Source organism: Panthera onca, chromosome A3 (assembly GCF_046562875.1).
Source record: "Panthera onca isolate mPanOnc1 chromosome A3, mPanOnc1 haplotype 2, whole genome shotgun sequence".
NCBI lineage: Eukaryota > Metazoa > Chordata > Mammalia > Carnivora > Felidae > Panthera > Panthera onca.
Window position 1 is genome coordinate 839976 of NC_138341.1, and position 23218 is coordinate 863193.

General features: G+C 54.6%; 1 protein-coding gene and 1 pseudogene across 1 annotated transcript in view; both read left to right on the forward strand.

Annotated features, from left to right (window-relative positions):
* Positions 1–20437, forward strand: part of SNTG2 (syntrophin gamma 2) — a 179580-nt gene extending 159143 nt beyond the window's left edge. Inside the window, exons 15-17 of the mRNA XM_078445075.2 lie at positions 1883–1975; positions 4180–4290; positions 19833–20437. Coding sequence (XP_078301201.1) covers positions 1883–1975; positions 4180–4290; positions 19833–19967 — 339 coding nt within the window. The 3' untranslated portion in view covers positions 19968–20437. The remainder of the gene's footprint in view (positions 1–1882; positions 1976–4179; positions 4291–19832) is intronic.
* On the forward strand, positions 7337–9046 carry LOC132687509 (mortality factor 4-like protein 1 pseudogene; annotated as a pseudogene).
* Positions 20438–23218: the final 2781 nt, after the last annotated feature.

Consider the following 23218-nt stretch of genomic DNA (forward strand, 5'->3'; position numbering starts at 1 on the left):
GTGTTGCTGCTGCGTCTGGTCCGCATAGACCTGTGTGTAGGACCCGCGGGCCGGCTGCCTCTTCCAGTGCGCCGTGGCCCCGGAACAAGTCCAGGTCGCGTTAGGGTTTTGTCCAAAGCAAGAGCAAACGAGTCCAGGGAGGGATTTAGGACTCTTCACATAAATGAGGCACAGGAAGTCTCGTGTGGGCTGTTCGGTTGTTCCCAAGTGTCTGGGTGTGGCTTGTGGTTTCCCGCAACCACGTCTGTGTTCTTGTATTCACTCTGCCGGTAGGGTGTCCCCCACGTGCCACGTACTTCCTTAGATGTTTTCATCCGGGGAAACTGAGGCCCAGAAAGGTGCCTTCCTCCACGGGGTGGCCGGGCCCGGCCAGTCCCGAACGTCCCTTCTCGCTGGACGGGCAGCTGTGACGTAGGTTTTCTGGGCGTCACAGGTAGCGTGAAGTTACAGAGGCGTTTTCACCGGTCCTCACCAGTGTGCGTGTGCACGCACCTGAGAGAGATTTGCTGCCCTTTTAATATTTGTCGAATTTGTAGGAGACTGAGAAGTAACCTTGAGTAAGTCATTTAACTTTCTTATTGATTTTCTTCTTTCCGACATGATTGCTATTTCGTGTCCTGGAATGGTGCCGTGACGTGTAATTAATTGATGTTTGTAAAGCAGTTGACATTGAAATATGCACAACGTAATTTCCTTAAATGCTTAAATCAATCTTCCAGATACATTTTTAAGAAATCTCAAGCTTGCGGTATTCAAAATGAAACACATCAGTGAGAGTTTTGTGACAGCATGTGGAGTAGGACAGATAGGATTTATGTCTCCTGAAGAAAATAAGCCCAGAGGACCCGAGAGAAAACCGAGCGAATGTTAAGTAGCACTTAGGTGAGATAGATTTATGGGGTCATTAAAAGGTAGTTACTGGTTCGTTACCAGAAGCACCAGTTTAACTGCACAATTAAGTTTCAGATTGTTTTCGTCGTGTGCAGGAAGCTTATTGGAATTTCAGTTTACCTGCTATGGTTTTGGTCAGATTTAGGTTGAAACGGTCAACCTAATTGTGTAGCTTATGTTGATTTTGCCTAAATGCACAACATTTCCACAAGTGACCTGGAGGGGACTGGCCTCTCTTCAGGCGTCTTCGCTCCCCTCGCCAGACAGAGCGTCAGGGCAGTCAGGTGGGACCACGCCACCTTCAGGCCTCCTCTGAATTCATGTTAAAATCGAGCTTTTCTCTTAAAGTGTTACTCGTTTGGTTGGGTAATCTCTGCACTGTGTTCACCAGTGACCTCACAATTAAACTCATTGGATACATTTACAAACTTTCCAGAAAGGTCTGATGACCATTACCCTGATACTAGCCTGTGATTTCAGTCAGGCTTAGTGCTGTGTTACGTAAGCGTTGCATATGTGATGGTTGTCCGTGTGTGTTCACACCCAGAAATGGGCCAGTGACCACTTCGTGCTGCTGGTGGGTGCGCTTGGGCTGGCGGGAAGGGTGTCCGGGAGCACTTGCCGTCCGGCTGGGCCTGTCCCTCACCGAGGCTCAGGTTGCTGCCACCTGCTGGGGCGGTGGGTGCCACCTCCCCGCCGGGCAGAGTAACTTGGCGGGTGCCGGCGTGGGCTGCGCCGATGGCCGTGGGGGTTCGTGGCTTGAGCTGCAGCCGGGGCCTCCCGGAGCACAGCGCTCCTGAGAACCCGCTGCGGAAGGCAGGGATGACGCGGAGTCCTGCGCACGTGGAAATGGAGCAGAAGCGCTGCCTGTGTGCACATCGTTGGCACTTTTACAACTGTCGTTTCTGGTCGTGGGGGTTTTGCGACTAGCTGACTGATGTTAAACTCCATTGCTAAAGACTGTTCTGTTGAAACTAATGCTCTTTTCTAGTCCAAAACATACACGTGCAGCTGGCAAGGAGAAATGCTGTGTTTCACAGTGGATTTCGCGCTGGGATTCACCTGCTCTGACAGCAAGACGAAGGTAAGGGGTCAGCAGGCGCTGCCGGGGGCCGGGGCGACGCGCTGTTACGGTCAGAGGCACAGGCGTCAGGGTTGTGCCCTCACAGGAGCCCTGGCTACACGGTGCCCGCAACAGCACCCGCACCATCGCGGGCTGGGTTTCCTGGGTCCTGCTCCAGGGAAAGACCCCTCCCCCCCCGCACTGAGGGAACATTAACTACCGCCTGGAGTAAAACCGGAACATTCTGGTGCGAGTATGGCCCCTGTTACTGGTGGGCTCATCAGGTGCTGGTTCCCCAGATGCGCAGCTGTGGCTGGTCTCCCTCATCCTGGATGTAAACCCACGTCCTGAGCAGCTGTTTCCACCAGCACCTCTGACAGGCCTGAGTCGTCACCTTAGCCAATTATTTCCTGACACAACATTTACAATATTTTAAAGTCCAAGCTACTCATTCAGAACGCAGGGCTGGGAGAGCATCGGCCAGACCAGCACTGTCTGTGCCTGGCCTGTGGCCTGCAGTGGGTCGGCCCTGAGCCAGGGACACCTCATCTCCAGAACGTTCTCAAGGGTGTGTTTCCAGACCTGTGCTCTAAAACCTTTGAATACTCTCATCTACGAATTAATCCCTGCAGCCCGTTCAGGAGCCCCTCGCAGCTTCCATGGGGGTGGGCTTGTCCTCAAGGACGTCTGGAAATGTCTGGGGGCGTCTCGTATTGTTATGACTTGAAGGGGAGTTTCCGCCAGCCTCTGGTGGGCAGAGATCACAGATGCTGTAAACGCCCGCGATGCCCAGGATGGCTGACAACAGTCAGGGGTGCAGAGCGGGAGCTGTGATCTAAGTGGGGGGCTGCCAGCTGGAACCTCACTGTCGCCCTCCTTGCAGGAGCACGGGAGGCTGGGTGGAGCTTTGACAACAGGGGTCCTGGTGCTTAGAACAGCAGCAGTCTCCATTTGCAGGAACACCTAATGCAAAAAGGATTCCGTGTGCCCCATCCAACGTCAAGGCCACAGTGAGGCCGTGCACAGATCTCCATGGACAGGCTCTGTGCACAGATCTTCGTGGACAGGCTCTGTGGACAGATCTCCGTGGACAGGCTCTGTGCACAGATCTTCGTGGACAGGCTCTGTGGACAGATCTCTGTGGACAGGCTCTGTGCACAGATCTTCGCGGACAGGCTCTGTGCACAGAGCTCTGTGGACAGATCTCCGTGGACAGGCTCTGTGCACAGATCTCCGTGGACAGGCTCCGTGCACAGATCTCCGTGGACAGGCTCTGTGGACAGGCTCCGTGGTACAGGTGCCGCTGCTCGGCCTTCAGCCAGGTCTGTGTGACCTCCGTGCTCGTGTCCTCACGATGAGCCACTTAGCAGCTGGCCTGCAGCAAGGAGGAGCCGTCGGCCCCGCTGTGAACTCGTCTTTCTGGCCTCATGCTCCACGAAATCCTGGGTTCCAGGAGATCAGAGCCGAGACTTCGCAGCTCTCACCTGAAGAGCAGTTTCGAGTCCTCCCTCTGCCCCGTCGAGGCCCCACGTACCCCTCTCTGGCCGCGTGTGGGTGTGTCATCTTGGGGGACGACCCCCCCCCCCCGGTAGGAGCCCTTGAGCTTGCCGTCCATCTGTCTGTCCATCGGTCAGAGGAGCCAGGTGCAGGGTCTTTATTAGCTGCAGACTTTTTCTTCTATTAAACAACAAGAACTTACAAAGCACATCTCATGTCTGGAGAACCTTAGCAAACAGTAGTAACAGGTAACCATCCACCTTCTTCTTGTTGGTTCCAGAGAAACGAATGGGGAGTGATTTGCACGTAGCCCCAGGTGGGAACATGTCCACGGGATCGAAGGTTTTCACCATCTGTGCTCCGGACCGTGTCTCATGCTCTGTAGCAACAAGTGGCCTCTGAGTGGATTTTTAAGTCTTATAGGCAGAGAAAGGAGCGTTGACCATATGATGCTGGCCGCCGGAGTGCAGGAAGGAGAAAGTTGGGGGGGCAGGTGGGGAGTGTGGCCGTGGACGCCTGGAGCCCAGTGCACGGACAGAGGCGGTCCGTGCGCACAGAATGAAGGGTGGGAAGGTGGATTCTGGCAAGTTATCACATGCTCAGGGCCGATAAGAAAATTAAGCAAATGTCTGCATCTGTATACATAGAGTATTTAACGTATGACTAAATATGAATTAAATAAATGAGCTCCCGTTTCTAAATAACCGATTAATTTCATTCCTTTTCAGAATGTGCTCTGGAGATTTAAATTTTCTCAGCTTAAGGGATCTTCGGATGACGGAAACGCTCGCGTAAAGCTGCTGTTCCAGCATCCAGACACCAAACAAATAGAGGTGAAGGTAGGGAACCTTGTTTGTACTGCCACCCGGCCACGTGCCACGTGAAACCTCAGAGGTCAGAGGATGAACACGTCAGTCCCATGTGCCACTGCCTCCAAGCCCAGATGGCCAGGACATCACTACAGCCCGTGGTCTGTCTCTCAGAGACACTTCTGTCTTGGGGTTGTGATCCCTGAACCATGTGAATTCATCCTACTGAAAATTATAAGTTCCTTATAAATGTCAGTAGGGAATCAATATTTAAAAATACATGAGGGGCGCCTGGGTGGCTTAGACGGTTGGGCACCTGACTCTTGATTTCTGCTCAGGTCATGATCCCAGGGTCGTGGGATCGAGCCCCGACTCAGGCTCTGCATTGAGCATGAGAGATGCTTAACATTCTCTCCCTCCTCCCCTCTCCCCTGCTCATGCTCTCTCTCTCTCAAATAACAATAAACAAACAAACAAATAGGAGCAGCCAAATTGGAAGGAAGAGCTTTATAAACAGCATTACGCACAATTCAGATGATGACCAGACTGCACTCAATTAACAGGTCCTCGGACACAACCTCCAGACTCATCACACTGAGCGGTCAGCTTACTGTCCACAGAGGATGGGTTTTTCCGTGTTTAATGTACACGTGTTGTCACCCAGTTTTAATGGAACTAGAGACAAACCAAAGTGTCAGTCTGATGCGCTATAGAAAAAGGAAGAAAAAAACAAAAATATGGGACCCACGAGCACATGTTGTTTGGAAACAGATCCAACAGTTTGCCTTGTTTTCTGATGAAATTAGGACGCACCACACGGGACACAGCTAAATCCAAAAGTCAGTTTCTAACATCTTTTTATTGAGTTTAATGAAATAATGTTCTGTGTCTACTTTTTAAGTACAACTGAAATTGTCAGAATCTGTTGACATTTTTATCTTCAGGGAGTGATAAAATCACAGCCTGAATGTAAATGCTGTCTAGGCGCGTGGGTCATGAGGTGTGTGACAGGGCAGTGGAGGGGACAGCCGATCTAGGACAGACACAGGAGGTGGCTGTGATGGAGGGGTGCGGAATCCGGGGGACTCTAGCCACCAGCAGAGAAGGGATCCCGAGAGCGGGGGGACTTGAGATAATTTTACGTTTGTGTTTGGCATTTTATCTGCACTGATATGTTGACCATGGGTCACGTTACCACTCCTTCTGGATGATGGATATATTGGCCCTTGAGGGGCAGGGGAGGAACGAGCAACATTTCCTGCTTAAATCCCGCAAACCTCCTAACCCAGCGTGTTCCGTGGGAGTGTGGGCGATGCCTTGGGAAGCCAGCCTGCAGCGGGATTTCACACGGTGGGTGTTCTAGCAGCGTCTGCTGGGGTACCTGCTGACGTGGGCTGGTGCCTTCGTAACACCCAACCGCATACGTGATGTCAGAGTATGCTTTTGGCGGGTGCCAGCTCTCAACAGATCAAAACGCATCTGTTCTCATGTGTTAACGTTTGGTGAACTTTTGGTCGTCTGTGTTAATGATGGGAGGAGCTGGGAAATCTGAACCAGACAGTGTGAGATGTGGCACATGACTTTGGGGCAAGCGTTCATCTCAGTATCTTGGCGGCATGTGTACAGGCTGGACACAGAGAGACCTAGGAGGTGGTGGGTCACAGGGGCAGACACACGCTCTGAAAGGCTGGGAGCTTGGATGGTTTGCAGGGCTGCCTTCATGATAACAATACAGTTGGAAATCCGAAAACCCACCTGCACTCAGAGATGAGAGGGAGACACGTAGAAAAGTCCCAGCAAACCCAACTGAGCACATCTCCACCTGACCTGCCCCTTCGCAGACCCCGAAGCTGCTGACGGCCTCCCCGAGCCTCCCTCCAGGGCAGCAGGGCAGAGACGAGGGCAGGTGACATAGGGAGCCCAGGGGCACGTTGCTTGGGGCCCTGGCAGGGCCGTGTGCGGTGTGTGTAGGTGACGACTGAGAGCGGAGCGGAGCAGAGGGCCTCCCGTAGCAGGACGGGGGCACAGCGGTTGTCGACAAACCCCCTTTGAGCCGACACTCCATGTGTATTACAGGCCGTGACACACAGAAAAGGTTGGAAAGACCGGACGGGGAATCTGGATCTCAGGAGAGTTCTTAGGGTCGAGGCTCTGTTTAAACAAAGAGCCCTGGGGACTAACCTCTGAATGGAGAATTTATTTATTTTTGCTTTTGCAAATACTGGGTGTGAACACTGTGTGCCTTTTCTTACAAGTCAGGAACGGGTAATTGCCTCCCAGAAAATTATGTTCGTCTTAACCGAATTTTCTGGTTAAGGGAGTGATAACTGAGGAATGAATTTTCCCTTATTAGTCATTGAAAATGTCTCTGGGCCCTTTGGCTGGGGCGGTGCCTCAGCCAGCACGCCATGAGAACCGGAGGGGCGCAGGGTTGCGGGCACAGCGAGCACTCTGCACCCCTGCGTGCAGGTGCCGGACTCCATGATGCTCCCGCGGCTCCAAAACTGGCGTCCCACCGCTTTCTGACAAGGTTTGCCTGTCCTCTTCCTGCCTCCTTCTCCCGGAAAAGCCGAGGTGAAGGAACTCGTCTCCTGTCGGCTCCGAGGCCGCGTTCCGCGAATGGGCTGCGGGTTAGGCCCAAGTCAGGAGTGTGCCACAGGGCACACAGTGCCCCCCCGCCCTGGTTCCTTCGTCCCGAGCTCGCCCTGGTGGCCGTCAGTGCGCCTGGCGCATCTCTGTGATTCCACATCTGCTTCTCGGCTGAGCCGCCAGAAGCAGCTGGACGTGAACTTTTTAACCAGCATTTAATCGTGTTCTAAATTAGTAAGTTAACGAAGAAGGAGCAAATCGGTATTGATGGAACCTCCAGAGACACTCACGGAAACTGTTACCAGTTTCCAACGAGGAAGGTGCTCAAATTATCCCTAAAGTAAAAGACTCAGGAGCCCGAGCCACCTGTCCACACACACGGACCCGGGCCTCTGGCCGCGGAAGGCAGGGCACAGCTCCACGGACGGTAGGTGCGTCCTCGGGAGGAGCCCTGTGGTGACGCCTCCTCCCCGGCCTCAGGGTGTGGGCCAAACATGCCCCAGAAGGAAAGACGAGGGTGGACGTGGACCCAGGTGTACTTGAGGCATCTGAGAGCGAGTAAAGGAGGTCGTGTTTCTGAAACTGAAGCATGGCTGCTGAGCTCCGTGGCCAAGAGCGTTGGTGCCACGGCATTTGTCATCCATACAGCCGACCCGGTGGAGCGGAGAGCGGACAACGGAGGGAGGGAGGCACGTGGACGGGCCACGGGGCGTTCCACGTGACGGTGTGAGCGGGAGGCGCCTGAGCCAAGCCGAGGTACATGTGCCCGCAGCCCCTTCCAGAACGTCTGTGCTCTTGTCTTCCATAACCTGTTCTCAGGGACGGGGACGCTCGAGCGACAGCAGGCTCACCTCCTCTCTGTCTCTTCCCCCCACGCCCCCGCGCTCTCCCAACCTCCCCCTCTCTTCCTTTGTCCCTCCCTGTCTCCCCTGCACCCTCTCTCCCCCTAAGTCCCTGTCTCCCTCCTTTCCCTACTCCCCCTCTCTCTCCCAATCTCTCCCCCCCCCCCAACCCCTTTGCTGCCCCCTCGGCCTGCTGAGTGGCTCATCCCAGAAATGAAGTTGCCTTCGGCTGCGTGTGAGGTCAGCGGGCACTGGCAGGTCGGGCCCGGGATGGGGAGCTGGTGGTGCCTGATGGTGCGTCTGACACGGAGCTGGGTGGGGTAGGGAGTAGGCGGTGGGAGAAGGGGGAGGCGGGGGCGAACCGCTTATAAGTGGCGCCGAAACAGGAGCCCAAATTCCAGGAGGGCGAGCGAGTGCTGTGCTTTCACGGGCCTCTTCTCCGTGAGGCAAAGTGCATGAAGGTTGCCATAAAGGACAGACTAGCGACATGCTTTATACGTTACAATGGTTGGAATAAAAACTGGGACGAATGGGTTCCAGAAAGCGGAGCACTCAAACACGTGGACTCCAGGCGGCAGAAACAGCGAGAACAGGAGTGGTGTGCAGAGGGGAGACGAGAGGCACTGCCCCGGGGAAGAAGACGGCCGGCCTGCGGCAGAAAAGCGTTGAAGTGAAAACCAAAAAGAGCAAACAGAAAACACCTGGAAATGGAGACACCTCAGCCTCCTCGCAAGAAAAGGGCCCGAGTGGATCCTACCACTCGGTAGAGAATGGTAGGTAGAGAATGGTTTCCTCATTCCGAATTCTCGGTTGAGAATGAGGAAACATCCATGAACAGAGTTGAAGTGGAAGTAAAGATTCCCGAAGAACTGAAACCACGGCTTGTGGACGGTTGGGACTTAATTCCCTGGCAGAAACAGCTTTTATCTTCATGCCAAGAAGAACGTGGATTCCATTCCAGAGGATTATGCAAATTACAAGAAACCTCGAGGAGACACAGATAATGAGTCCGCTGTGAACGAGGTGGTGGCCGGGATAAAGGAGTACCTCCATGTGATGCTGGGGACTCAGCTGCTCTGCAAATTTGAGGCCGCAGTACGCAGAGATGCTCGCGGGCCACCCGGATGTGCCCACGTCCCAGGTGCACAGGGCACCGCATCCACCGAGGTGGTTTGTACGAACTGCAGCCATGTTGGCCTCTACGCCTCTGGATGACAAGAGTCCCGCATTGTTGCTGAATTCTCTCCATGATTTCCTAAAGTACCTGGCAAAGAATTCTGCACCCTTGTTTAGTGCTAGCGATTATGAAGTCGCCCCCCACCCCCTGCCCCGAGTACCATCGGAAGGCTGTGTGAGGCGAGGCGCTGACACTCTGTTTGGATTTCTGTAAACACATTTTTGTTCGGTCCTCCTCTTATACAAATGATGTACTTTGCAAACGTTAGTGTACAAGAGAATTGGTGTTTGCTTTCTGTTTGATCCTAAACAGAGAAAATAAAAGGGGTTATGGCCCCTTTTTTCCTTTTTTTTTCATTTCAAAGTCACTACCAATGTATTCAGTGATGGACAATGAGAGACATACTGTAGTGTTTCATTGCCTAGACAACAAAGCTGCTTTTGAATGCTGCTGGTTCTATCCCTTTGACACCATGCAATTTTATAATACGTGTTAATGCCGTATGACAAACTGCTCTGACTCCTAGTGCCAAAGGTTCAATTCAGTGTATACACCTGAACACGCTCATCCGTCTGTGCTCCGTTTTTATGGTGCTTAAAGAGCCCATCCTGCAGGCCGTCCATGCTGTTCCTTAGGCATCGTCCCTTTGCTCCGACTGCTGAAGACTGGTGGCCTGTTTCATGGTTTTGTATTTGTGTCTAATGCACGTGTTGACATGATAGACGTAATGCGTTGTGTAGCTACAGTTTTCTGGAAAAGGCAATCTTTTAGGAATTGTTTTTCAGATCTTCAATAAATTTTTTCTTTAAATTTCAAAGAGCAAAAAAAAAAAAAAAGAAAAGAAAAAAATGAAGTAGCCTTCAGGGGCCCAGGTGACGTCCTTGTCTTGGTTTTGAGCCCGTTGGGGGTCACGTGTCCAGAGCCAGTGTTCACACTGACGGAAGACGCAGTTGAACCGAATCTCTGAGCGGTGCAGGCAGCCGTGCCCCATCCCTCAGGCCCAGCGCTGTGGAGAGGACGTCACCAGGGCAGAGACGGCAGTCTTGTGCCGCTGGCACTCCGCCCCGGCGAGCCCAGCTGTGGGGGGGGCTCCGTGAGGTCGGTAGGTCTGGGGTCATCGCAGGACCCCCGGCACAGTGTTGGACGCCAGCTCCTGGAAGGCTCCTGGCGCCCCAGCTTGTGGCTGCGGCAGCTCAGTGAGGAGCACGGGACTCTCCAGCTCACCTGCCGTCCTTCCAGCTGGGACGTCATCACACTCCCATTTCCAGAAGAAAGGCTATGGCGAACCTGCCTGTGGAGCGCAGCCAGCTGGCCCACAGCCACCAGGGCACCTCCACGATCCGAGAAACGCTCACTCCCCCCACATGGGGCGAGTAGGGTATGCCAGCCATGGTCCCGCTGTCTCCAGACTTAAGACCGGTCCCAGCCTGACCCCCATGAAGCCACCCCGGCTTCTCGTCCTCTGGCCTCAGTCTGACCCCGTGGTCGTCAGCTCCTCCTCCAGGGAAGCGGTAGCCTCCCTGTCAACTCCATTCCGAAGACCTGGGTCCAGCATCAGCCATGTCCACGGGCCTCTTGCTGGAGCACAGATCTCCGTTAATGTCAGGACCTGGGGTGAATGAGATATTCTGGACTAGGGACGGACAATTATGTAACACACAGTGCTGCACGGCTCGTGCTCCCAAGCCCATGGCGGAGGGTGCCAGCGTCACAGAGTTACTGTTTCCTAAGAACTTTCTGTCCCATTAGACTCCCTCTTCTTGATTATGGCTGCGCCATGGTGATGGCCCTTTCTTTAGAGAGGTTACATAACTGTCGGCGCCATTCCGATGGCCATAACAACACCGGACCTGGGTTCCTGGCATTGGGAAGCCTGGTTCCATCTGTGGGTCGTCACCCACACCAGCGTCTGGCTGTCCGTTAACGAATGCTCCCTGCAGTTAGCTGTTTCTGGAAGCTTTGCTGATGTGCACGTCCTTTTTTTCAAAGTAATCTCTATACCCAACGTGGGACTTGAACTCACAACCACAAGATCAAAGTCACATGCTCCCCCCCGACTGAGCCAGCTAGGCGCTCCTTGTACATGATCTTTGCAAGGAGACTTGAGAGAGTGGGTGTTCTCTCTGCCACTTTCTCTGTGGAGGGAGAATGGCATCATGGCTGTAGACATGGGGAAACTGAGGCCCGGGGTGCTTAATGCGAAGCTCACGTCACTCAGCTTTTACACGATAGAATGAAACGTGTGCACGCCGTCCCCTTCGCCCTGTCCCCAGCACTTCCCGTGATGCCCCACGGAAGCCCTGTTTCCAGTAAACACGGAAGGGGAGGGTCCCCGTCCCTCACCCCCCACCCCGAGTCTACCTTCTGTCTGCGTGGATGTGTCCCGAGCACCACGCAGAAGTGGCTTCGTGTCTGGCCTCCTTCCCTTAGTGCCACATGTGCAGGGTCCATCCAGGTGGGACAGATGAGCACTGTCCTGTTGTGTGGACACACCAGGTTGTGTTCAGCCCCTGTCCACAGACACATGGCTGGTTCCGCCTTCCAGCTGCTGCGAGCGCTGGTGCACAAGCGTGTGCTCAGCGGTTCTGGGCGTGTCCCGGGGGCCGCCGGGCTGACTTCCCACCAGCGCACGAGAGCTCTGGTTCCTCCCTACCCTCGCCCATCTGTTATTTTCTGTTTTGTGAAATCACAGCCCCCTCGTGGGTGGGAGGCGGGGTCTCCTCCAGTTTTTATGTGAATGTCCCTGATGCCTAGTGGAGTCCAGCATCGTTTCTGAGGTTGTTGGCCACTCGTGCACCTTCTCTGGGGAGATGTCGGTTCAAGTCCTTTCCCATCTTTTAGGAGGGCCGTGTGTCTCTCTCTGGTTGGGCTGAGCGAGTTCTGTCTCCACACATGCTGGGTGTTAACCCCACATCAGAAACACGACTCACGGGTGTTCTCTGCCGTCTGTAGGCTGTCTTCACCTTGTACTCCCGTGAAAATGTCCTTTGATGCCAGAAGGTTTCAATTTTGATGAATCCAGTGTGTCCGTTTTCTTGTTGCCCAGCAACCGAGCGTTAAGCTTCCAAGTCCACACTTCATGGTGGCTCCGGAGCGGCAGCTCCCGTGGGGAGGTTCTCGTGGGGCGGCTCCCGTGGGAAGGCTCTCGTGGGGCGGCTCCCGTGGAGTGGCTCCGTGGGACGGCTCCTGTGGAGTGGCTCCCGTAGGGCGGCTCCCGTGGGGCGGCTCCCGTGGGGCAGCTCCCGTGGGCAGGCTCCTGCGTGGCGGTTCCCTGGGCACCTCCAGTTCCTGACTCAGCCTGCAAGCGTGTGCTGGGGTTTCACAGCTGGTTGTGTGCTGTCCTGACGGCAGCTCGAGGCCTCCGGGCAGCCTGCCTTCCGCTCGAGCACAGGCTACTCACGTCCCAGAGGTAAGAGAATCTGCAGATTGCGAGGAGTAGGTTATTTTTGGTTTCTGATTTTTAAACTGGTGGGAACAAGAGGAGGCCACGAATACAGAGCTGCACCCCACCTGCTCAGCGAGCTGCATCAACCCACAGTGGTGACACCACGGGAGCCCACGGGCTTTCTTAGAAGGGGCTCAGTGACCCCTGGTGGCTCCTCTCTCCCGGAGTCTGAGTGGATTTCTAACAGCCGTGGCGTTACCAGTGCCGTGAGCCGCTGACGGGGCTGCCCCATCACCTTATGGGAACCCACAGCTGCCTTTGGGATTTCCAGACACTTCCTTTGCAAGACCTTGGTGTAAAAAATAAAGTGAAAGAGATAAACTTGCCTTCAAACTCAGACTTTCCATGTTCATCTCACACGAAAGGAGCCAGTCCCCGGGGGACAGGAATTTGATCTGCCAGAGCTGCCCTGAGTTTCTGGGGCTGGAGGATGGGCTTCTCACAGGTCCTGCTTCCCCACCAGTGGGTCCTGCACAGGAGCACTCTGGTGACACCCAGAGGGTTGAGCCATGACAGGTGGTGCAGGCACTGAGCAGAGGCCAGCGCCCCCGGAGCCCAGCTCCCGCAACACCCCGCCATCGGCTGCTGCCAACGACGGTGGCGGGGACCCCACGCCAAGCGGCCCTGAGAGCCAAGGCACTGTGGCCCGCAGGAAGGTGGACATCAGCACACCACCGCCTGCAAGAACAGGAGCCTCCTGTCCCCATCCCCGCTCAACAGAGGACAGTGCTGTCTCCCGGTGACGGCCCGCCCGCTCCTTGGGAAGACGGGAAGTTGCTGCAGAGGGCAGATGCCGTGCCTTGCGTGGGGACCTTCTCCATCGGTCCCTTGTCTCAGGGCCTGCCATGTGCAGGGCAGGGGGTGGATGGGGAGGACAGACCCGGCATGCAGGTGGGGCAAGTCAGGAAATTCTGCACAGACAGGGGTCTGCTGAAGGCCACACAGCGCCCAGCTGGATCGGGTTCACCCCTTCCTGCTCCAGGGGTCTGTGCCGAGGCGTCGATGAGCTTCTGTCGTGATAGGAGGCTCAGTCACTTCTGAGGCTGCATCACCTCCACCAGAAACTGTAAAGGTGCAAAAAGGGGTTTTATAGCTGCTGTCCCCACGCACAGAGCTGTGCCAGCAGATGGCGGGCCCTTCTGGAAACAGGAAAGGAAGGAATGAGAGGGAGCATGTGCAGGAGCAGGGGGCCGGGGATGGGGCTTGAGGACAAAGGTCGGCGCGGCCACCCGGGCCTGGGCGTGAGGACGCGGACACAGAAGCCAGTGTGCTGAAGGCCACCAGCTCAGGTAGCAGGAATGTAACTTAGGTGGGACAAATGTGGTTTTTAAGGACGAGCTGCACCCGTCGGTTCTGCCTGAAACACAAACAGTGCAGGTGTCATTCAGCCTGGCCCAGGCCTGGGCTGACACGTCCCCCTTCTGAGCCTTCAGAGGACGCTGTCCGGCCCTCACTGCCTGTTCACGTGGACGTTGGTGCCCTGGCCGCCCTCGCGGGGCTGGGCTACGGACGGTGCCCACCCAGAAGGAGCACAGGCTTTCTTTAAAAGGCGCCAGGGCCCCTGGGGGCTCAGTCGGTTGAGCGTCTGTTGATTTCAGCTCAGGTCATGATCCCACACTTTGTGGGTTCGAGCCCCATGTGGGGCTCTGTGCTGAGTGTGGAGCCTGCTTGGGATTCTCTCTCTCTCTCCGTCTCCCTCTTCCTCTCACACCTACTCATGATCTCTCTCAAAAAGTGAAAAAAGAATTTAATGGGTGGATGGGTGCTCGTTGTAGTTGAACAGAAACAGACTTCACGTAGCGTCTGTGCACCGAGCTGTCTCGTTGGGTCTTCCCCGGCGAACCTTCATGTGACAACAATAGCAGCAGGTGCCGTGCGCCGCTATTCACCTGCGCACCTGCACAGGGGCATCCCCACCGAGGCCCGGGTGCCAGTGCTGGGGTCGCCGGCAGGGCACTTGCTGAGGATCACAGACGGCTGGATGTGGAATGAAGGCCAGGACCCGGGCAGCCCCGCCTCAGAGACCCTCTCCTCCGTCCACGGTGCCTCCTCCGTGTTCGTCACTGTGTGGACACCGGGCCGTGTGGAGCGGTGAGCACAGGTTGCCCGTGTGTCTGGTCACTGGTCTAAACACAGGGCCTGCACATCCTGAGTTAAAGAAAGAACCGGCCTGAGCCTGTGAATGACAGAATAGGACCCAAGAGCCCGGCCAGCCCACCAAGTGCTGTGGGCAAGTGACACAAGCCCATAGCCTGGGCCCATGTCCCCCTCTGTAATTGTCCCCAGTCCATTAAGGGACAAAGGTCAGACTCACTGGCTGCCCAGGATGAGGCCTCACCTGAACTTGGTTTCTGTATTTATTTATTTTTTTTAATTTTTTAAATGTTTATTTTTGAGCGAGCGAGAGACAGAGTGGGAGCAGGGGAGGGGCAGAGAGAGAGACACACACAGAATCAAAGCAGGCTCCAGGCTCCCAGCTGTCAGCACAGAGCCTGACGTGGGGCTCGAACTCACAAACTGTGAGATCATGACCTGAAGTCAGACGCTTAACCCGCTGAGCCGCCCGGGCGCCCCATCTAATACACTTATTTCTACTTTAGTTTTCTATATTAATTTCACAGGGAAAACCTTTACCAGCTCTGTGGGAAATTCACTTTGGTTATGCCTAAGAGAGTATGTGTCCTTGTCAGAACACGGGAATTTCCAAATAAAACATTTCTAACAGCAGAGAAAAGGAGGTGCCCTTCACAGCCTGGAAGCCCCCCTTGGCACGTGTGAGCCCCTGCGGACTTGCTGCAGGCTCGAGACCACACTCGTGCAAACAGCCTTCCCGGAGCAGATGCTCGGCCTTCCAGTACGTGTCCCTGGGGGACAGACACACTCAGAGCTGTTGGGAGACTCAGACGTTCTCAACGTCCTGGCAAGGTAACAGTGCCGAGCTTTCACATAAATAAAACTTAGGAAGTTATCATTCTGCTGTTTGCCGAAGAGGAAAAAGTGGCTTCAACTATGAGCCAGAGAATCAGGCTTCCCGGCGTGAGGCGGCAGTGTCAGGAGGGGAGTCACAGAGGACGCGGCAAAGGTCACGGGGAGCGCTTTCCTCGAGGAAGGTGGGGGACCCAACAGAGAACGGGAGCAGTCGGCCCGGGTAGATTCCCGGCAGGGTTGGAAGGTGGGGGCGTGCGTCAGGGGGCCACTTCGAACAGGTCTCCGCGTGACCCGACGGTGCACGGGCTGGACTGTCCCCTCCCCGGCCTCTGCCATCCCAGGGAATCACGGCCTCCGTGAGACTCCCTCTTTCCAGACCTAACCTGCCCCCCTCGGATGTTTGGGATCTTGGTTTTCCCACGCTCTGCCGGGTGACCCCTCACCTAGGACTCTGTGGTGTCTGTCCCTGTCTGCCGGGCGGGCCCGTCACCCTGTCGCCCCTCCCCTGGGAGCAGGGCTCGTGCCCCACCCCGTCCTTCCCACAGGTGGTGATCTCTGTCTCAAGGGTGTGGTGCAATGTCTCCCCATCACACTCCGTGTGCGTTCCGCACCTGCCAAGCTCTGGGGCCGGGCTGTTCCTCACAACTCCGTCTCGTCTCCAGTCCCGCCTGTGTGCGTCTCAGGACGATTACAAGGCGCGTCTGTTATCCCAGATGTTCGTCCTTGTGTTCTGCCAGCATCTGTTCCCGTGTGGCTTTGCTCACTAGCCCCGTAGCCTCTGTGTTGCCTTCGTGGGGAAGGGACAGGCTGAGGCTCCCGTGGAAGTGCCACCTGCATGTGGATCGCTGTGGCCGAGTGGAAACTGTCCTCTTAGATGGTGGTGGACGTTCAACTGTCCCCTCGCACAGGGTCTCCGATGGCTATTAGGGAAAGAGGGCACCTGACGCTGGCCGCTGGGCTTTGGAAGGGACGTCCGTCACCTCAGACACTTTCTGACAAATGCCACTGATTTGTGCACCGAGATGGAAATACGGATAGCGATGTGATTTCTACTGGAGGAGGTTTACTGGGGACACACAGGTGATTCTGACATCTGTACACTGATTGGATGCGTCACTCTTGCGATCGATGCCGCAGGCCCGGAGCAAGGACTGAGGAAGAAGAGTTGTCTCAGCTCCGGGCGACCTCATGATTCACACCTGGAATTCACACATGGCTCCCTAAGAAGTTTTACTTCAAAGGAGAAGTTCTAGGTATTAAAACACTCAAAAGTTGATGATTATATAAGCTGTGAGTCATAGTCCAACAAATCATTATTTCAGCCACCGTGAAATATTTAACAACGGTTTCTAAAGATCTAGGTCATTGGGACAAACATGCCACCGAAGAAAGAGGCGTGGGCGAGGTGCTGGGGGCCGGCGGACGGGCCGAGTGCAGGCGAGTCCATCCCCAGGCGCGTGCGGCCTGGCTCTCGGGACCTCACCAATCTTGTCCGTAAGATGCACACGATTTGCACCTGACGGTGCTGCAGGACGTGAGCGGGAGTGGCTGACGGTGCAGGAGGACAGAACGCGCCTGCAGGACAGGCTTGAGGGTCCGCACAGCCGGGACAGTGTCACGGGCGCTGCAGCCGCCGGGGAGGGCCTTCCTTCTGCGCCCTCACCGAGCACTCAGTCCTCCCTCCGTGTCAGTGACTTCAGGCGCCTCGTGTAGGGGAATCACACAGGGTGTGTTCTCTGTGACCGGCTCGTTCCTCTCAACCTCATGTCCTTAATCCCTGTTGAAGCAGGTGGGAGAAGTTCCTTCCTTTTAAGGCTGCACATGCTCCGTTGGGGACAGACCCCATTTCCTTCATCTGCTCAGCTGAGTGGGCCTCCACGATGCCCCGTCCTCAAGTCAAGCAGATCTGAGAGACAAAGCACACGGCATGGCACTCCGAGAGACACGACCTGGTGGACTCGGGGGCACGGCCACCCCCCCAGTGACCCGCGCCTCCTGAGCACCTGTCACCGTCACATAGCTTGGGGAGGCGCTGCTCTGTGCATACCGTCACGCTTCCACTTCTCCCCCAGTGTGGGCGGCTCTCCGTGGGGAGCTGTCCGTGGGGAGGGGGTTCTCTGTGGAGGGTTCTCCCTGGCGGCTGGGGGGGGGAGGGGTTCCTCCGTCGGGGGCTCTCCGTGGTGGCTCTCTGTGGCGGCTGTCCGTGGGCGGCTCTCCGTGGGGAGCTGTCCGTGGGGGGGGTGGGGGGTTCTCTGTGGAGGGTTCTCCCCGGCAGCTGGGGGTGGAGGGGTTCCTCCGTCGGGGGCTCTCCGTGGTGGCTCTCTGTGGCGGCTGTCTGTGGGTGGCTCTCCGTGGCGGCTGTCCATGCTGGGCCTTCACTGCCTGGCGGGCGTGAGGTCAGAACTCCACACACGACTGCTCAGGTCGATGAGCGTCACCGGACAGCCTTGCTGGTGGCACGTGGATAGGACACCAGCCGGAGGTAGCTGGGCCTCTGGCTGCAGGTTCACAGGGCGCCTGCTTACTCAGTATCTGGAAAAAATAGAGTGGAGGCTTTAAATTGGATCCTGGATTTCGACCCCGTCGACTGTGGTTTTGTGTGGAATTTACTGGTGTGAGCGGAGATTCTGTGTGTGCCTTCGACACGTGGGGCCAGAAAGTATCGATGTCGCCCTCGGCGGGCCTTTGTGCTGGAGGTGCCCGGCTCCTTGTTTCGGCGCTGTGCACTTCCAGACAAGTCTTCTGGGAACCTGAAAAGCAGTTTCCAATTTGCAGATGTTAAACCAAGACCTTGAGGCATGTCGCGTGGATGTGGCAGCTCTTCTTTTGAAATGTCCCTTCAGGAAGCTCAGTAATTATGACTTGTAAATGCAGAAATTGTATTAGGTTTGTGTGAGATTTGCAAGAACCTCGTGTTCCTTCTAGCGAGAGACTCGTTAGTTCCTCTCCTCCAGGAAGACCACCACGACTGAGTCCCAAGGTGTGGGCACCACTGGCGGGCTGGCTTGGGGTGAGGTCTGCCATGAGGTCCAGGCAGCTTCTAGATCCTGTGGTGCCGCGAGGGCTGCGGAGTGAGGTGATTTCTCAGGAACACGTGTTAGGACGCTGTCGCAGGAGGGTGCACCTCGACCACTAAGACACCTTGCTGGTCATTACTCAGAAAAGGTGAAAGTGAGCAGTAATCAGTCATGCGGCTGTCAGGGTGAAGATTCATTTCCTGCAAAGGAACTTGATCCAAAGTGGAACGGAGGAAAGGGGCCCTTGTGGTTCCTGTACCTGGAATCAGTGGCTCCGAGCACAGGGACCTCATCGGCCCATCTGTGGGCAGGTGCCCCTCTGGGCGGGGTTCACCTTCCTGCAGATGCCCTCCGTGCATCTCAGAGATCCTGTCTTCAGAGGTGCGGAAAGGAGTGGGTCTGTGGAATAGACGAGCCAGCCTGTCATCCTGGACAGTGACATGGCTCCTTCTGAGGCCGTGTCCACAGTGTAGAGCACAGGGGGTGTAGACAAGACTTAGTTAAGCTGTCAATCGGGTAGCAAGCGTCTTAAAAAGGATTTTGATGTTTTCAATTATTTTGGAACTTTATTGTGCCAAAGTAGGAGAGAAAAAAGTCAGAATAATGCATTTAAAGCTTTCTCTCCACGGGTAGAATGGGGGTGGGGAGGGCAGCCAGAGAGGACACAGGTCACCATCAGCAATGTTAGGACACTGATGACCCCGTGGCAGCTCACTCGTGCGGGTCCGTGGCTGACGAGCGCACTGGAGGGTCGTGGGCACCTGGGTGGGGCTTTCAGGAACAGGGAAGGCCGTCTGTGACTCCTTTTTGTTTCAGGTGCATCTGGGATCTTCTGCATGGGGACGGAGGGACCCAGGAGTTTGAGTGTTTTTACTTTTATTTTCTTACCTGATGGGGCACCTCTGTCTCTGTAGGAAACCTGCCCCTTGGGCATCATTTCCTCTTTCTCCTATTGGGCTGGTGACAGCCTGAGGGTGAGCCACGGTCCTGCCTGTGCCCGGGAGCCCCACGCGCTCTGCTCACCCGCTGCTGGCGGTTCCTTCCACGAATGGTTGCACACGCACAGGCATATACACGTGTGCACACATAACATATGCATGCACAGGCACGCACACACATACCACGGCTAACGCACAGTGGTCAGTCCTACTGAATTCTGAACACCAGGAGCCCTGATATGCTGAGACCCCGTCACAACTTCGCCTAAGCACCAACCGGGCCAGGCATCAGTGGGGCCTGAGTGAAGAAGTCACTCCACCCGGTCAGGAGCCCACAGCCTGATGCAGACGGGGTCCGGGCAGCAGCCAGAAGGGGCATCACCTGTATGAGATGCAAGAAAACGAAGCCGTCAGCCTGATCTGTCAGGGGTCCCTGCAAAACAAGTAGTGTCTTCCTGTTTGTGTCCTGTGAGACCGCAGGTGTCTGCTTTGACCTCAGTCCATCCTTATTCCATGTGTGTTTGTACTTGAGTGATTTTCTGGGAGCTCAAAAAGCATAGAATCTGTTACATGTTTTTGTAATGTGCTTTTCTAAGACTCACAGCGTTTCATTTTATCTTCTTATTCTTCTTCCAGGAACTCGAATTCCCGGACCTGACAGCCGTCTTGCACTGTGTTCACGCCTTCCTAGCAGCAAAGGTGGCCTCAGTGGACCCCGCATTCATGGACAGCCAGAGCTTCGCGAGGAAAAGTGCTTCTGCTGAGCGCTGAGCATTAAATTATTTTCTTAAGAAATGACTCTTTCCTGCAAATATGACAACTCTGTGTGATTTTATAATGAGCCTCTAGTTGTGATACCAATTAAATGTGTCACTAGTTTCCAGAGACGCATCCCGCTTCTTAGATCTGAGAGGCCAGGGCGCTGCTGGGTGGAGCTGCGTTCACGCACGTCCGCGTCCCGGGAGATGACGCACCTCGCGGGCCTGTCTCTGAGTCAGGCCACGGTGGGCTCTGCCCCGCGCCCTCTGCCGCCCACATCACTATCCTCTAGATTGTATTTTCATAAAATGTGAGAAAATCCTGAGAATCCCCTGCTTTACTGTCCTCAGACAGGGAAGGGTTTTGTCTTCCCTTTTTGTCAAAGAGGGCTGAGTAAGGGTGTGACGTGAGAAATGAGAAGTATGCGGGAAAGGAAATTAATTTCAATACTACCTTTTCATAAACTGTGTAATTACATAATGCATCACTTAAATGCTAATTTAAACGACTTTCCTAACCTGTGAAATATAGCCTTTATCATAGTTTCCTTGGTTTTTGTACTGTTTACCACTTCTCAGAAGGTCCGCTTTCCATTTTTGTCATCGAAAGCAACTCAATGAACCCTTGAATCTTCTTTTAGGGAGACAGACTGTACTCAAAGTCCAGGTCACAGCCTCATTTCTCATGGTTGTGAGGACAGGAAGCACATAAACCACCGGGCTGTAAAGTTCCAGGAAACAGTTCTGGGAAAACAGGTAGATGTTTCCTGCAGCTGCAGGAAAGCAGGTGTGCAGTGCTGACAGCCCCATGGCCCCGCGGGTGTGGACCTGAGCGGCTACGTCAGTTCCCCGCAGCCCACCCGCCTCTTGTCGGTCGGTGTTTTGGAAGAAGAACCGTTTTGGTTTGTAATATACATCGAATATTTATAATCATATATTAAACACATAATATTTAGGTGTTTGAAATGCATCTCCCTTCTAGAAGATCTCTGTACATAGTATGTGTATCATAGGTATTATATCTAGAATTCCCGTTTACGTTGCAAGGGCCTCTGTGGAAAACTAACAGCAGCAGACTGTTTAAGGTGAATTTTAAATAATACTCCGGAGAATGGTGTTCCCAGAGCACAAGGCAACAATGGTCTCTGCAGACGTCTGTTCCCGTGCTTTACGTCACACTTCCCATCAATGTCAACATTCGCGGCAGCAGGAGTAACGTTTCCACCTGAAGACCAAGTTACAGCCCTCTGCGGTGTCTCCTCCGAGGGGGCGTGCCGGCCTCCACATTTAAGGGTTCTCCGTTTCCTCACCGGAGCCAAAGAGCCTAAGCTCACTCAAAACTAGAAGGTATTCTTCTGCACCAGAGTGAAGAAACTGAGGATTTTTTGTTTGTTTTCATTAAAACGAGAGATTTAAAAAATGTACCTTTACTGGATAATAATGAACGATTAATATTTTCCCAAGATTTGATGCTAAAGTTTATTTTTATATTTGTATAAATATACAATTCTTTGAAAAGAGGCACAACTTTTTAAAAATTAAAAAACAGCAAAAGTCTTTTTTTTTTCTGAAATGAGCAGTGGCCATGTGCCCACTTGTCTTTCCCTTTGCATTTCTGTGCACCTGCCCAGTGGCCACAGGAGTCGTCCCCGCCCTCACGTGGCCACACGGGTCAGGCTGCTCACACCCCTGTGGACCAGTGGGGGGTGGGGGTGGAACGACAATTATTGCTTTGGTTTGGAAACAGGACTCGTCAAAGGCGGGGCCTGCTCCTCACGCCAGGCTGTCAGGGTACTGGGTCAGACATTATTTTATTTTCATTTGAGATGTGCAGCTAACCTTAAAATATCAGTGTTGCATTCTAATTAGGAATTATCAGTAATTCCTAATGGTCAGTAATCATCCTAATTAACAGTGGGAATCATCTGCTCATCTCGTGTGCAAAGTCATCGGTGCTGGAGACCATGCTGAGGGCCGCACACACACGACCCCTTTCAACTCGCTCCCTACCTGGCACAGGTCTGACTTCGTTCTCACCGTGAAGGTCAGGGAACAGGCCTCAGCCCAGGTCGAAGGCCGGGCTATTTGTGGGGCTCGGTGAGCCGAGGCCCTGGGATCCCCAGGCTGAGCCCCCCGGCACAGATTCCGTGGAGCTGGTGAGACACGCTTCAGCCCAGGGCCTGTGGAACCCCAAGAGGATGGTTGTACTTTGTCTTTGCCTGTCCCTGGAGAGCAGTAACCGGTATCTTCTAAATGTGGCCTGTTTTCCCTTTGTTCCATTTTTGTACATTTTTCTATCCCATTTCAACAGTAACAGCAGAAAACTTGCCCGGTGACGAAGTATTGTAGTCAAAGTGGAAACACATCCTCTTGGAAAGTATCTCAATCCATGCCGTGGATCCTGACCTAATTTACAATCCACACGTGGGCATCTGGCAGGACGCTGTTGAGTAGGTGCATCCCGTTAGTGACCCTGCTAGCTGAACATTCATCTTGAAGGTTTATTAAGTCTTGGGTGGAGGAGGAGGAGGAGGAGGAAATGTCCGTCATCCTGAAGGCAAGGAAATGAAATGACAAATACATCATCACCGGTGTCTCAGAGGACGCACCGCGTTGGTCTGTGACTGGGGTTCGGGTCTCGTGCCCAGACTGCTCTCACAGGCCCGGCAGGCTCTGAGCTGGCAGGAAAAGTGACCCGCTAACACCAGAGGAGAAGCAAAGACACCTGCACGTGGTGGAGACGGCGGAGAGGGGGGTGGGGGCACAGCTGAGAAGTGACAGGAGCCAGCGGTGCTTGGTGGGGACCAGGGAGCTGGATGCCGAGGCAGGTGTCCTAGGAAGGACCGTGAGCAGGTTTGAGCGTCAGGAACAATTTTACTGGTTCACACAAACTTTATTTTTCTCACCTCGTGGTCTGTATTTTCATGACCTCAAACGACATCTGCACGTAAGGAAAGGATCCAGCTGCATTTGGATCCCTCCAGACACAGGCAAGTGCCAGAGAACCTCTTCCCATATTCGTTGAGCTCTGTGTGTGTGTGGACCTGGGGGTCCAACCAGCAGAGGCCTTGTCATAGCCAGCAACTTCCTGGCACCCCCCCCCCCCCAGGACCTAATACTTGCACTCTCCACCTGCCGGTGAGCTTTCATGACTTTTCTGCCTTCAGGACGCTCAGCGTATCACAGGAGTGTCCGTGGAACCCTAAACACTCAACAAGGTCCTGGTTTATTTTTCTGTCCCTGTGGACGATTTGTGGGAGCTGA